The 14,814-nt window shown below is 42.8% G+C and overlaps 1 protein-coding gene across 7 annotated transcripts in view; it reads right to left on the reverse strand.

The window, feature by feature from the left end:
• PRKAG2 (protein kinase AMP-activated non-catalytic subunit gamma 2) overlaps window positions 1–14,814 on the reverse strand; it is a 239,108-nt gene that overhangs the window by 137,894 nt on the left and 86,400 nt on the right. For 6 of the 7 annotated variants that reach the window (XR_004256951.1, XR_004256950.1, XM_032236943.1 and 3 more), the window contains exons 2-3: window positions 12,095–12,166; window positions 1,551–1,833 (exon numbers count right to left, since the gene is read on the reverse strand). Coding sequence is in view for 5 of the 7 variants with exons in the window: in XM_032236943.1 (XP_032092834.1) it covers window positions 1,551–1,833; window positions 12,095–12,166 (355 nt within the window). In the remaining 2 variants the exon portion in view is untranslated. The remainder of the gene's footprint in view (window positions 1–1,550; window positions 1,834–12,094; window positions 12,167–14,814) is intronic. The other variant, XM_032236945.1, reaches the window with a different exon arrangement.

Consider the following 14,814-nt stretch of genomic DNA (forward strand, 5'->3'; position numbering starts at 1 on the left):
CTGTTTTGCACGGGGCTACAGTAGAAGGTAAGTTTTCAAACCAACTGCGTTTGAAAAGTTACATGATCAAAATTCAGGCATTTGGCAAATCAGCAATGCTTTTATAACCACTGCTGCATCTCCAGGATCATATAATCAATATTTGCAACCTTTCCAGCTGGTTTCTGACAAGCAAAGTCAATAGGGGAAGGCAGGTTCACTTAATGACCATCTGATTCACTTAACAATTGCAGTGATTTGCTTAATAACTGTGGCAAAAAAAAATGTAAAATTGGACGCAACTCATTTAACAACCGCCTTGCTTAGCAATTGAAATTCTGGTCTTCGTGATAGTCATACGTTGAGGACTAACTGCACTTGCTACCTAGAGGGAAGATGTACTAAGTCCGACCCAGAAATAGACTGCAGCTATCATAATCAGTAGTCATTATAAACTTCTGGGAAACACTGCTTAATCCATACCACAGCCATTAAGGTCAGACCACTGGATACTAGTCAAGGATTGAATAGGCCAGAAAGTTCCCAAATTCAATATCACCTCAGCTTTTATATATACTTGTTGGTAAAATTGCAAGATGTAGGAGAAGAAAAGGCAGTGCTTGTTGGTGGTGGTGGAGTTAAACATGCCATGAGCTTAGAATTGTTACATCCCCACAATGATCCAATTCCAACCCCCCTTAAATTCTACTGACCCTTATCTGGAGCCAATTTAGTACTGAACTTTAGTTGACTGGATCCTTTTGTATAGGCTTGAGCAATAAATTTACTGAACCACAATTTAATGTATGCCCTGATCCTTTGTACAGAAAGGAGCAGGAGGAGGAGGAAGGAAGGAATAGAAATTGAAGAGCAAAGTTCCAAGATTGTTTGCAAGAGTCAGCACAGTTTCTTGCATAGGTTGTCCCCAATCGCAGCAGAGTGATGCTGGTCCACCTCAACCATTTCGAACACGGACACAAAATGTACATTTCTACAGATGATAAGAGCAGGTTCCCACCCATTATATCAAGAGGCTCAACTTCGGAAGACAAGCTATTGAACAATTGTTCTGCTTTCCTCCTACCTCTTGTCAGTGTATGAGAATTCATGACTTGGGAGAGACATGATAACAAGGTCAGTCAATGAAGAGACATGGCAACTAGATCAGTCAATGAGGGCTGATTGGAAACTGAAACAGTATTTGGTGTGTGAGCAACAAGGAGACAGCAAGGAGCCTGGGAGTGTCTCAGCTGCTCTGTACTATAGCTCTGAGTCTGTGCTGAGCTCTAAACTAGTCTGCTGCTCCAAACTGAAACTGTTCTCTCCTCTGCCTGTGTTTTGCTTGTCTTTACTACCATGTTGGAAAACCTGCTTTTGGTATTGTATATTTACTTCATGTATTATATTATATATATAAAGAGAAGTTAATGAATCCTGCTGAATCAGTTACCTGAGTGTGCTTTCTGGATGTGATTGCTGCAACAAACTCTGACACCTCTATCTTATTTTCATACAGCAGGCAAAGGAACCAGAGCAAAGCTCTTATGGGAAAAACAGGATCAACGACTTACTTTTTCTTGATCTGGAGAAGAACTTGATTCCTCCGGGGGAGGTGGAAGGGTTAGAGCCAGAGGAGGAAGAGTCCTTTGAAGACGACCTAAAAATCCCACTGAAGCTCATGCGTCGAGGGGAGCGAGGTGGTGATTCCTGGTATGGGAAGGGAAACACCGTTTTGGGTGAGCCTGGACTATGTTTAGACTTGACAGGAGCAGAAGATGGACTGGAAGGTCGGTTCTGGAACCCCTTTGAGAAGATTCCTTTGGAGGGGCTTCCTGAATTGCAGCTGTCTTCCGTCTGCAAAAGGGGGGGGAAAGAGTTGAAATATTGGGAAATCATAAAATCATAGAATACAGAGTCATAAGGCTGGAAGGACCTTGTAGGTCTTCTAGCCCAATCTCCTGCTCAAGGCAGGAGACCTTATACTATCCGGTCAAAAGGCTGCCCAGTCTATTTTTGAAAACATCCAGTAATGGAGCACCCGCAACTCTGAGAGGCAAATTGTTCTACTGATAATTGTTTTTGATGTCAGAAAATTTGTCCTGAACTCTAGGCCAGATCTCTCCTTAATAAGCTTCCATCCATTATTTCTTGTCCTGCCCTCTGGTGCTTTGGAGAATCCTCTCAAATATTGGAAGACAGTTATCATGTCCCCACCACCACCCCAATTCTTCTCTTCGTTATACAATTTAGGCTGTTGACTCTTTATCAGACTTGTTGTTCTTCCCTGCACACTTTCCAGGGTCTCAACTAACACAATTAAAAACCAAATATCACCTGGTTCTATCTCAGCTTCCAAGTCCAAGGTTTTATTAAAGATAAAGATAAAGGTTCCCCTTGCCCATATGTGCTAGTCATTCCTGACTCTAGGGGGCAGTGCTCATCTCCGTTTCAAAGCTGAAGAGCTAGCACTGTCCCAAGATGTCTCCGTGGTCATGTGGCCGGCATGACTAAACACCAAAGGAACGTTGTTATCTTCCCACTAAAGATTGTTCCTATTTTTCTACTTTCATTTTTTTGCATGCTTTCAAACTGCTAGGTTGGCAGAAGCTGGGACAAGTAATGGGAGCTCACTCCTTATGCGGCACTAAGGATTCGAACTGCCAACTGCAGACTTTTCTGATCGACAAGCTCAGTCTTAGCCACTGAGCCACCATGTCCCTCTTTATTACGTACATACAAAAACTACTGTCTTTTAGATAGTGTATGTTGCACTTTTTAAACAGCATTATTTTTCTGTGCAAGGATCTAGTTCTCAACAACTACTGTTCCTGAGAATATAAGAAAAGTTAGAGATACTGGATCAAGAAAGTAACGTGAGATTTGGAAAACCTAAGGCAGCAATATGCATTTTTTTCCTCTATAAAAGGAAATCTATAAATGGGAACTATTAAATCAGGGTCAGGAGCCAAAAATAAGCAAAAATCAAAGAGATCTAATGTCTCTTTGCTATCACCACCTTCAGCTTCAACTACAGCTTCAACCTCTGTGTGTGTGTGTTTGTGTGTGTGTGTGTGTGTTTGTACATGTACACATACACACACACACCTACGTAATACAGTATATTCCAGTACACACACACATAAACGCACACATATACACACAATATTTTTGTGGATTACTCTTTCCCAATATGGAACATCCATAAACTTTGCTGAAATCCACATATCTGGAGGACAGTATACTAGGTTTGTACTTCACTTGTCTTCCAGGACCCCAAGACAGTATGTGTATGTGCACTCACAGACACACAGAAACACAGACACACACACACACACACACACATTACCCAGAGGTGGGTGTCACATACTGTAACAACCAGTTCACCCAGAACCGAAAATGTGAGCACATGCGCAGCATTGAAAAACCAGCGATTATATAGGATAGTGCGAGGGCGCATGGGCAGAGCCAGCCGCTAGTTGGAACTACCGGTTCGCGCAAACCGAACCAAACCGGCACTAGCCCACCACTGACCCCACTCTAGCAATTTTCATCCTAGCAGCAAACCTATGAAATACTTTGGGCTTACACTTTTGCCTTCAACCAATCCAATAACCTTCCTTGTCTAGAGATGAATTTAAATCTGAGTCTCCTTGGTCCTAGTCCAACATCTTAACTGCTATTCTGATCAGTCATTCCATCCTCCTTCTCTCCAGCTTCTTTTTAAGCAAGAACTTGCTTAAGCAGGTTCAACTTTTTAAGCAGCAACTCTGTGGCCTGACTTTGAAAGATGATGAATCGTATTTCCAAAAGAGCTGTAGCTCTGCTGATGAAGGATATATAATCTAGTCAAAGATTGTTTGTAAATCAGGTAAATCATCCATCTAGCAACATCAAAAAGAGGCCAACCTGATGTAAAGTGGTTTAGATATACCGTATTTATCGGCGTATAACACGCACCGGCGTATAACACGCACCCCCCATTTTAACACAAAAATTTGAGTAAAAATTTTTTTCATTAAAAATAAATGACTTGGAAGCTCGGAACTTAATGTTGGATTAAAATTTATAACATTAGAACATGAATTATAACATTAACTCCTCTTAAAAGGCAAATATGAAATGAAAAAACACCTCTTTGAGCAAAAAAACTTAATCAGAATCACTGCTTTTTGGAAAACCAAAAACCTCTTCCTCATCTTCACTCTCTCCCTCTTTTTTCCCTTCCTTCCCCCTTCCTCTTGCCTATCAACTTCATCCTCTTTGTCTTTCTGCTCTTTCCCTCTCTTCCCCTTTTCTTCCTACCTCCTTCCTTCTCCCTCCCTTCTTCTTTTTCTTCCTTTCTTCTTCCATCTTCCTCCTTCTCCTTCCATTCTTTCTCCTTCCATCCATCTTTTCTCCTTCCATCTTCTCCCCCCCTCCCTTCTTCTTTTCCTCCCCCCTCCCTCCTTCCTTCCTCTCCTTCCCTTTCTCACACACAGGAAGGGGAGGGGGGCTATCTAGTCGCTTTCACAGCATAATTTCTTTATCTAACTTTTAAAAAACAGTGTGCAAATCAAACGAGATTTTCGTAACCTGCGAAGCACCAAGTTATATTATGTTGTTACAAATTCGCAGCTACTCCATTCTTTCTGATAGGGAACTACATTTCCCAAGATGCCTCAGGTCCTCAAAGCGCTGAACGCAGCTTTGCAATTGACTCCAGCGAGGCCTGGCAGCCGCCGGCTGGGGTGGTTGTCAGGGCGATGTGGAGCGGACGCGCCGTTTGTTACTGCTTCCAGCAATCAAGACGGAGAAGGGAAGCGACTGAAACGGACGCTGGCCTCGCTCTCCTGCTGCGGCTTCTGTTTCAGTAGGGAAGAAAACTTCCTTTCGCTTCCCGAATTTGACTGGGTCCCGGGGCTTCTGCCGGGCGGCAGAAGCCCGGGAAGCGAAAGGAAGTTTTCTTCCCTATTGAAACAGAAGCCGCAGCAGGAGAGCAGGGCTGCTGCCGGCCGTTTCACCTTGCGCAGCGAATTTGACTGGGTCCCGGGCTTCTGCCACCCGGAGTATCGGCGTATAACACGCAGGCAGGGTTTAAGCTTGCAATTTTAGTTTTAAAACTGCGTGTTATACGCCGATAAATACGGTACCCTGTTTCCCTGAAAATAAGAATCTCCTGGATAATAAGCCTAACTGGACTTTTGAGTGCATGGCATGCACTAAAATAAGCCCTCCCCCGAAAATAAGCCCTCCCTGAAAATATTGCAACAAAGCAGCAGCCGCCATGATGTGACCACGCTCGCTGCCTCCTGCACCTCAGAAATAATAAGACCTCCCCCAAAATAAGGCCAAGTGCTTATTTTGGGGGTCAAATAAGAAGATCTTCTCCTATTTCGGGGAAAACATGGTAGTTAGATGCCTATCGTGGTTCAGATGTGTAATGTTATTTTAATTTTGTTCTCCACCTAGAATTACTGTTGTGAAATGAGCATTTATATAAGCAGATATAAATAATTTAAATAAAAAAGACAAATTTTAAGGCGTCAAAAATAAGTTTCAGCACCAGCACAAAGTAGAATTTAATCTCTGATTAAACACAAGAAATGCAGGTGGTTGAGGGCTACACAAAAACGTTTTCCAAATAAAAGTTGTGGAAGTAAAAAAAAAAAAATCCACCTTCTAAGATTTCCCAGGTAAGAGTGTATTTTGCTTCTTATACAGTGTTTAGGAGAGAAAAACCCCATGCAACATCCACCTTCCAAGTCCTCAGAAAGAAAATCTGAGGACAGTCAAAAAGTAAAATTCATTTGAGATCTCATTTGGGCTTTTTTTTTTTTCTCACAGAAGGACAGATGGATTGGTGGGGTTTAAACGTTGGAAACCTGCCCATTTGACTGAGTTTCAAAGCCTTCGAAAAAAGCCTTGAGCACCATTACCTAAAGATTTGTCATCTAGGATGAATTCATTGAGGGCATCCAAGCATATTTCTCTACAGGACATGCAGCAAGAGCCATTTTTTTGAATGAGAAATTATTTATTGAAGCAAACAAAGCATCTACCATCCTGATCTTTTCATCAACCTCATGGATGCTGCCAGCTGGCCTCCTTTGCGTCAAATACAACAGACATACCTTCTAGGCTGCCCAGCCCCAAAACTGGTTCCAGATAGCTTCAGTTAAGAAACAATCTCATAATATTAAACATTAATCCATATAATTACCCCTGGGAACATTTTTTTTAAAAAGTCCAGTCACTCCCAAATTTCAGAGTCCACTAGACACCCCAACCAAAGGCCTGAAGGAAGAACCACGTTCATGCTTGAAGGTAGGAAGAGTTAGGGGCAAAGGGTGCTTGCTCCAGAGGGCAGGCATTGCAATAGAGGAGCCCCCCTTCCAAAGTCCCTCTAGATGACATCACTTAATTGGCGGAATCTAAAGCAAGTTGTCCAACCATATAGGATAGGGGTCGGCAACCTTAAACACTCAAAGAGCCACAAAGGTCCTAACTGGAAGCTCCCCATTCAATTCGGAAGTTCGGTTTCCCCACCATAGAATCTCCTAGTGCAGAATTCTTCCTAAGACATTAAATGCAGTGGTGGGATTCAGCCAGTTCGCACCTAATTGGGAGAACCAGTTGTTAACTTTCTAAGCAGTTCGGAAAAGCGGTTGTTGGAAAAAATCTTATTTTTCCACTTTACAGGGCTCATCCTGTAAGGAAGGCAGGGAGGAAACATTCTGGTGTTGTTTCTAGCCTAATCTTTATTGCCCTGCTTACAGAAACTGCCTCTCCGGTTAACCCTTATCACATTGCAATAGGTAAGGCCAAGCGCCCATCGGCGTGAGTGACATTGAATTGGCCATGCCCACATGGTCACATGATCACCGAGCCATGCCTACCTAGCTGGTCATTAGGGCAGAGAACTGGTTGTTAAATTATTTGAATCCCACCACTGATTAAACGGGGCAGAAGGTAGAAAAAATTAGCCCATTTCTTATTCACCATTTGTAAATCAAATATATTTTTCTAGCCAGAATTTTCTGATTCTAGGACTTGATTAAGTTATTTATTTCCAATTCTTTCTCTCTCTCTCCCTCCATCCTCCGCCCCCATCATCTACACCCACACAGAAGAAGATTTCCTTTGCTCAGGATTCTTATCATGTATTTATTCATTTATTTATTAGATTTTTTCTTGCCTTTATTACTTTAGAAGTAACTCAAGTCAGCAAATATACACAACACTCCTTCCTCCACCTGCCTTCACCACAACAACGACCCTGTAAGGTGTGCTGGACTGAGAGACTTATCATAATTTCGTTGCAGTTTGGTGTTTCCTGTGCTTCTCTATATCACTATGCTTTATAGGCAGTTCTCAACTTACGACCACAATTGGAACTATACCTCCCGCTGCTATGTGGTCATTAAACAAATCATTTCACTGAACCTGGATTTTATGACCTTTTTTTGCCATTGTCATTAATCAAACTTGGCTTTTTCCTACTGACTTTGCTTGTAGGGAGCCAGCTGGGAAGGTCTCAAATGGTGATCGTGGGATCCTGGGACACTGCATCCATTATAAATACACGCTGATTGCCAAGTGTCCGAAATTATCACATGATTACACGCATGCTGCAACAGTGGTACATGCAAGGACTAGTTGCAAGTAGCTTTTTTCAGTGTAGTCATAACTTTGAACAATCACTGAACAAATGGCCACAAGCTGAGGACTGCCCTAAACACGGTAGATTTAAGAATTACAACATCTATATTATTTTTGGGGCTCAACTCTTGTCCTCTCATTCTAGGAGATGGGGCATCTGTCTATCATGATGCCTTCCTTTCGATGGAGAGTAGAATATCTATTTATACTGTTCTTCTTTTAGCATGTGCTGAATCTTTGGGGTGAATCTGGGGGAACTGATAATGCTCTTCTTCACCTCTCTCGCATTCTTCTCTTTTGAGGAAAATACAAACCCACACTTCAATCTCACATCCTTGAATTTTTCTACTTCCCTTGGAAGCAAAAGCACTGGTCTCACTTTAAGAAGCTATCTAGCCAAAAAAATAAATAAATGTTGTATCTTTCCCAGGACTACCATCCTGTAAGACCCAAACCTACTCCACTGGTGTTATAAGATGTTTCCTAGTATTCTAAAAAAGAAGAAGCAACAGCACAGGATTTATATACCGCTTTGCAGCCCTCTCTAAGTGGTTTATAGCGCTTTCCAGCCCTCTCTAAGTGGTTAACAGAGTCAGCATCTTGCCCCCAACAATCTAGATCCTCATTTTACCAACCTCGGAAGGATGGAAGGCTGAGTCAATCTTGAGCCAGTCAGGATCGAACTGCCAAATTGCAGGCAGCCAGCATAATTATCTGCAGTACTGCATTCTAACCACTGTGCCACCACGGAATAGAAGACGACCTTGTTCTTTTTCAAATGTTGGGACAATAAGTCAATCCCTTGCTTGTGGCCATTCTGAGCAGCAGAGAAGGGGATTGAGGTCCAAGGCACCTGGAGATAAGGTTTGATGGGCTCTTCCTATACTAAGATGTCCTTCTACAACCTGATGTTTGATATATGGGGTAGCCTAAAACTGCCATGTTCCTCAGCACATACGGCTATTTGAATATTCATCTCCTCTTACAAATTCTTGGTTTGGTCCCAGAAATTTCTGCACAAGTTTTAAAAAGTAAGTTAATCAGGAATAAAGTGACAAAAACATCATGAAGGCCCCCAGCTATTAATTTTCACCGGCAACTACAGGCAAAACCTCATCTGTGCTTGCAGGCTCATCTCATCAGTGACTTCATAATTTTTCTTTTAGCTTTTGATTAGAAAAAAATTAAAGCATTAAACTCCAATCCAAGGGATAAGGCTTTATATCATAGATAAGAGCACAGAATAGCATCAAGAAGAGAGTGGGTGGAATGCAAACCTTTTAAGGCCCTGGAATGTATTTTGCTTCATACAGTAATATTTTTTTCTTTTTTCTTTGCTCTCAATTAGACTGTAAAAACCCTAAAATGTCGCACTATGGTAGATGTGAGTCAGCTCCACAGTACTTCAGCCAATTTCAGCTTCTAAATCAATCTACTTGTGAAATCAATGGATCCTGGAAAACATTAACGCCAGACAGAAAAATTGCTCCTGGAATTTTTCTTGAAGCTGTCTCAAGGGGTGTGCGTGTGTGTGTGTGTGTGTGTGTGTGTGTATGTATGTATGTATGTATATATATATGTGTGTGTGTGTGTGTGTGTGTGTGTATTGTGTATGTGTATATGTATATATGTGTGTGTGTGTGTGTGTGTGTGTATGTATGTATGTATATATATATATATATATATATATATATATATATATATAGAGAGAGAGAGAGAGAGAGAGAGAGAGAGAGAGAGAACATGAGAGTAACTTCACTTTAAATGCCACCTTTCCAAATGTGTGCATGGCTTCCTTAGGAGAAATACAGGTAGTCACATTTGTTGGAGGACCATTAGCATAGGTGGCTTCCTACCAGTTCGGACTGGTTTGGCCGAACCAATTCAATTGGTAGCAGTGAAGGCACTGCCATCTTGTTTTTTGCTATGCGCATGCACAGAAGCATTTTTTATATCTGCGCATGTGCGTGTAGTGCGCATCAAGAATGTGCACCCCAAGCGGGTCCTTGAGCAAACCAGCAGTAAAAGAATCCGGAACTCACCCCTGGAAAAAAGTGATTTATGACTGGTCTTCACACTTACAACTGTTGTAACATCCTCATGGTCACGTGATCAAAATTCAGATGCTTTCCCATTGGAAAGTATTTGTGACAGTTGTTGTGTCCCGGGATCAAGTGATCCCATTTTGCGACTTTCTGAGAAGCAAAGGCAATGGTGAAGCCAGCTTCATCCGATAACGGTGTTGTAGTCATTCACAAAATCAAACTCAACAAATGTTTTCCTTATCGATGGAAATTTTGGGCTACTTGTATTCATTTTCATTTCACAATAATATCACAAAGATCAAAGTTTCATCCAGGTTGGCATTAACGTTCCCACAATGGCTAATCAGATGCCAGGAGAAAAACTGGTTTGAAGAACAGACGCATTCTAATTTTTTGTTTCACCACCCCAGAGGTGGTATTCAGCCGGTTCAGACCGGTTCAGGCAAACCAGTAGCATAAATTGTGAGTAATTCAGAGAACCAGTAAAAAGCAGCTCTGACTGGCCCCGCCCTCCTGCCCATCGTTCCTATATTCCCTATGTTCCTCTGCTTTTTTAGCTCAGCTGATTCGTATGGCAGAGCGGATTGCTGCGCCTCAGCTGAGCTAAAAAAACAGCTTAGCTCACCAGCGCTGACACCAGGGGTGAGTTCTGGCTTTTGTTACTGCCAGTTCGTTCAGGGATACGTGTGCATGCGCAGTAGTAAAAAAATTGATTCTGCGTATGCGCAGAAGCAAAAAACACCACCTGTGGCGCCTCCAATAGAACCGGTTTGGGGGTGTGGCCCAAGTTACTACCAACTCGCCAAACCGAGCCAAACCATTAGGGACCCACCTCTGCCTGACACCAAGTGTGGTATTTGAGTGCTGCGCGTGCGCGTAAAGCTCTCTCTCATAGAACCGCTAGGAAAACATTTGGAATCCCACCGCTACACCACACCCGCTAGAGGAAGGAACAAAAAACACCCAACAACCATTGGATCAGAATTCATTGACTGATCTGACTTCTCCACAGCTCCAGTGTGCTATGAGATTGGGACATAACTGGTTGCTTGCTTGCTTCTCCATTTCATTCATTGCAGCTGACCATTATTCTTTTTTTTTTTTTGCTCTTAATCATTTTCTGCATATAACAAAAATCTCCACTCTATCCCATTATGCGGTCCCAGTGAGTCATAAGAAGCTTCCTTGGGAAGACACTGCTGAGCAACTGGTCAGTAGTTCATGAGATATTTGGAAGGTTATTTGAGAAACTCATTATGGTGAGAATGATAAATATAGTTCTGGAGAAATGAAAGCCTTTGCTTGTTTTCGGCCTTTCTGATGATACTTAATGAGCAGCTTTTTTAATTGGGTGGCTTTCCTGATGCTGGTGGGGCAAAGAGCTTATGAAATAGAGAACAATGGAAATGGAAAGAGACCCCCCCACTTCTCTCTCTCTCTCCTTCCCTCCCTTCCTCTCTCTTTTTTCTTTTAAACTACTCTTGACTCCTGGAGACACGTTGAACTACTTCTACTCCCTGCAGTTTTCTTGGCAAAGTTTTTGGGAAGTAGTTGGCCATTGCCTGTTTCCCAGGGCTGAGAGAGAGGGACTGGCCCAAACTCACCCAAATAAATATTACTTATTTAGCCTTCAATGCATAGCCCTCTTTTAATCTGGAATAGCAGTGTTGGAAGAGACCTTGGAAGTCTTCTAGTCCAACCTCCTGCTCAGGTAGGAAACCCTATAAACATTTTCATCTCTTAAAAAACTCCAGTATTGGAGCATCCACAATTTCTGGAGGCAAGCAGTTCCATTGGTTAATTGGATACTGAGAATGGCACACATAGCCATTAGGTAGCTAGTGGAGAAGGTGACACTCTGTTTCCTTTCTGTGCACTTTTTGCTTCCGCGCTCTCCACCAGTGGGGTTGCAGGCGGTACGCCCCATTATGGGCGTTCTGGTGCCTGCCCGGAGCACCAGATACCATTCCGGTACTGTGCTTCGGAGAGCCTGCCCGCCCGCCCGTCATCCTTACATGTATTTGAACTCTACGACGCTTCCGTGTACACATACAGCGCATTCGGTGCCTGCAGGACGCTCCACCGAGCAGCTGGAGTGTCGCGGAGGCTCAGGGAGGCATCGCTGGAGAGTAGGATGCATGCACGCGCTGCACATGTTCATATGGTGGATACCGGGACCCATTGTACCGTACCGGTTGTAACGGGATCCGGAACCCACCACTGCTCTCCACCCTGGTTAATTTAATTTTATGTATGATCCTTATTTATTGTGTTTTCATGTTTCACCGTGAATTTTAATTGAAAGTCTGTAGGCTGCCTAGGGTCGTCTCTGGCAAGATGGGCAGCACAGAAGCTTAATAAGTAAAGATAAATAACACAACAGTCTTAGAGTTTATTAATTTGGTTTTCAAAGGGCATTTGAAGGTCCCTACCTTTCGCGGAGCATGTTTCTCAGACCCATCCATGTCCCCATCCAGGAACGGCATGGCAAAGGAACTGAGATCCTAAAACAAACAGAAGTTTAGAAAATTTCATTGAAGCTTGAAAAGCAAACACTCCCTATAATTCACAAATATCCTTAAGCCCCCAAGCTATTTGGGCAGATAAGCCCTGCTCCAAGGTAAGTTTATTTGAATGATATCAAAGCAACAACGAGACTCATTAAAGGACGTGGCAACACGGGATAGATGGGTACAAGTCTGGCCTAGGTCAGTGATGGAGAACCTTTTAGGCAACGTGTGCCCAAACTGCAATGCATGGGCGCAGGCATGTGTGCGCCCTGCGCATGCACTGCAGAAACCCAAAAATCAGCTGGTTGGCAGGAGGCATGTGCACATGCACGGCAGAGAGACCCAAAACAGAGCTCGGAAAAGAGCACATCTGCCCACAGGGAGGGCTCTGTGTGCCACCTCTGGCACGTGTGCCATAGATTCGCCACCACTGGCCTGGATGGTTGCTCCAATACCCAAGATAGAAGTTACAAGAGGTGATTGGAGCTCCGGCCATTTTGTTTTATGTGTGACGGACATAAAAGATAGGTAACGGCCTTTGAGGATACTATCTTGGCTGCCACCTTGACGTTTTGGACCACACCCTGCTAGCTACCCCATATCAAGTGTTTTGGGATCACAGGTTTTACCAGTTTCAACTGGCCAGCCATCAAGGATGATAGAAAGTTGGTTCAACCAGGGAAGGATAGAATAATGGCTCCAAACTAGAAGCTATGCTGTATCAATAACTGATATAAGCAAACAGTAGTAACTGACTGTACATTCTGGGCATGGTTACTCAGGTGTCCCATTGAGTCCAACAAGGCTTATTCCAAGATAAGTGAAGATCCTGGATCATGTGGCCTTGAGCAATCACTCATGCCCTGGTCATTTATCCGCTGGATTACTACAACACACTCCTCATGAGGGTAGCATTGAAAACTATTTGGAAGCTGTTGTTGTTGTGAGTTGCGAAGTCATGTCCAACCCATTGCAATCCCATGGACAACGTTTCTCCAGGCCTTCCTGTCCTCTACCATCCTCTGGAGTCCATTTAAGCTCACGCCGACTGCTTCGGTGACTCCATCCAGCCACCTCATTCTCTGTTGTCCCCTTCTTCTTTTGCCCTCCATCGTTCCCAGCATGAGGCTCTTCTCCAGTGAGTCCTTCCTGCTCATTAGATGGCCAAAGTACTTGAGTTTCATCTTCAGGATCTGGCCTTATAAAGAGTCATCAGGGTTAATCTCATCTAGGACTGACCGGTTGGATGGCCCCGCAGTCCAAGGAACTCACACAAGTCTTCTCCAGCACCAGAGTTCAAAGGTCTCCATTCTTTTGTGCCCATCTTTTCTTATGGTCAAGCTATTGTTGCCATGGTCCAATTCAAGATATTGGTCATTATCTTTAAAGCTCTTCATGGTATGGGAGCAGGGTATCTGAGGAGCCATCTCACTCCAATAGGATTGGCCCACCCAAATTGGTTCCTGCAAAAGAGGCTTGCTACAGGCTCTAAGTGTCAAGCAATTTTGACTGGCAGGATCCAGAGATGAGCTTTTTCCACCATGGACCCCGCCTTGTGGAATATTCTGCTGCTGGAGATGAACTCTGACCTCACTGTTTTGGTCTCCCGAAAGGGCCTTAAACCCTGGCTTTGCTGGCTGATTTGGGGCCTTCACTAGAGGTGACTAATGGGGTGGAAAGAAGGTCTCAGCCTTGCTCAGACCTTTAGTTTTTAGTTCCTATTTAAGCATTCCTATTTTTAATTGTTTTTATAATTATCTTTTTATCATTTTGTAAGCTGCCCGGAGTTACTTTAACAATGAGATAGATGCCATATTATATAAGAAAGATAGATGTTAGTTGATAGAGAAAGAGAGACAAAGGCATAGACAGACAGACAGATAACCAAATGAATGTCAGAGAGAGAGAGGGAGAGAGAAAGGATGGATAGATAGATAGATAGATAGATAGATAGATAGATAGATAGATAGATAGATAGATAGATAGACTGACAGACAGACAGACAGACAGACAGACAGACAGACAGACATATGAGAGACAGTCAGAAAGAGAGCGAGAGAGAGAGATGATAGAGATAGATAGCAGATGAGAGATAGAGTGTGAGAGAGCGAGAGAGAGCCAGATGAGAGATAGTCAGAAAGATATATATATATATATATATATATATATATATATATATATATATATATATATATATATATATATATATATATATATGATAGATTGATTGATAGATAGATATAGATAGCGATATAGATAGAGAGAGGATAGATAGATAGATAGATAGATAGATAGATAGATAGATAGATAGAAAGAAAGAAAGAAAGAAAGAAGTTAGGAGAGTGTGTGAGAGAGAGAATGAGAGAGAGAGAGAGAGAGAGGATAGATAGATAGATAGATAGATAGATAGATAGATAGATAGATAGATAGATAGATAGATAGATAGGAGACAAAGAGGGGGAGGAGGAGTGTGTGCGTGTGCGTGTGAGAGAGAGAGAAAGGGAGAGAGAGAGATGATAGATAGCCAGATGAGAGTGTGTGTGTGAGAGAGAGTGAGAGAGATGATAGATAGATGGATGGATGATAGATAGATGGTCAATGAGAGACAGTGAGAGAGAGAGAGAGAGAGATGATAGATAGAT

Source organism: Thamnophis elegans, chromosome Z (assembly GCF_009769535.1).
Source record: "Thamnophis elegans isolate rThaEle1 chromosome Z, rThaEle1.pri, whole genome shotgun sequence".
NCBI classification, from domain to species: domain Eukaryota; kingdom Metazoa; phylum Chordata; class Lepidosauria; order Squamata; family Colubridae; genus Thamnophis; species Thamnophis elegans.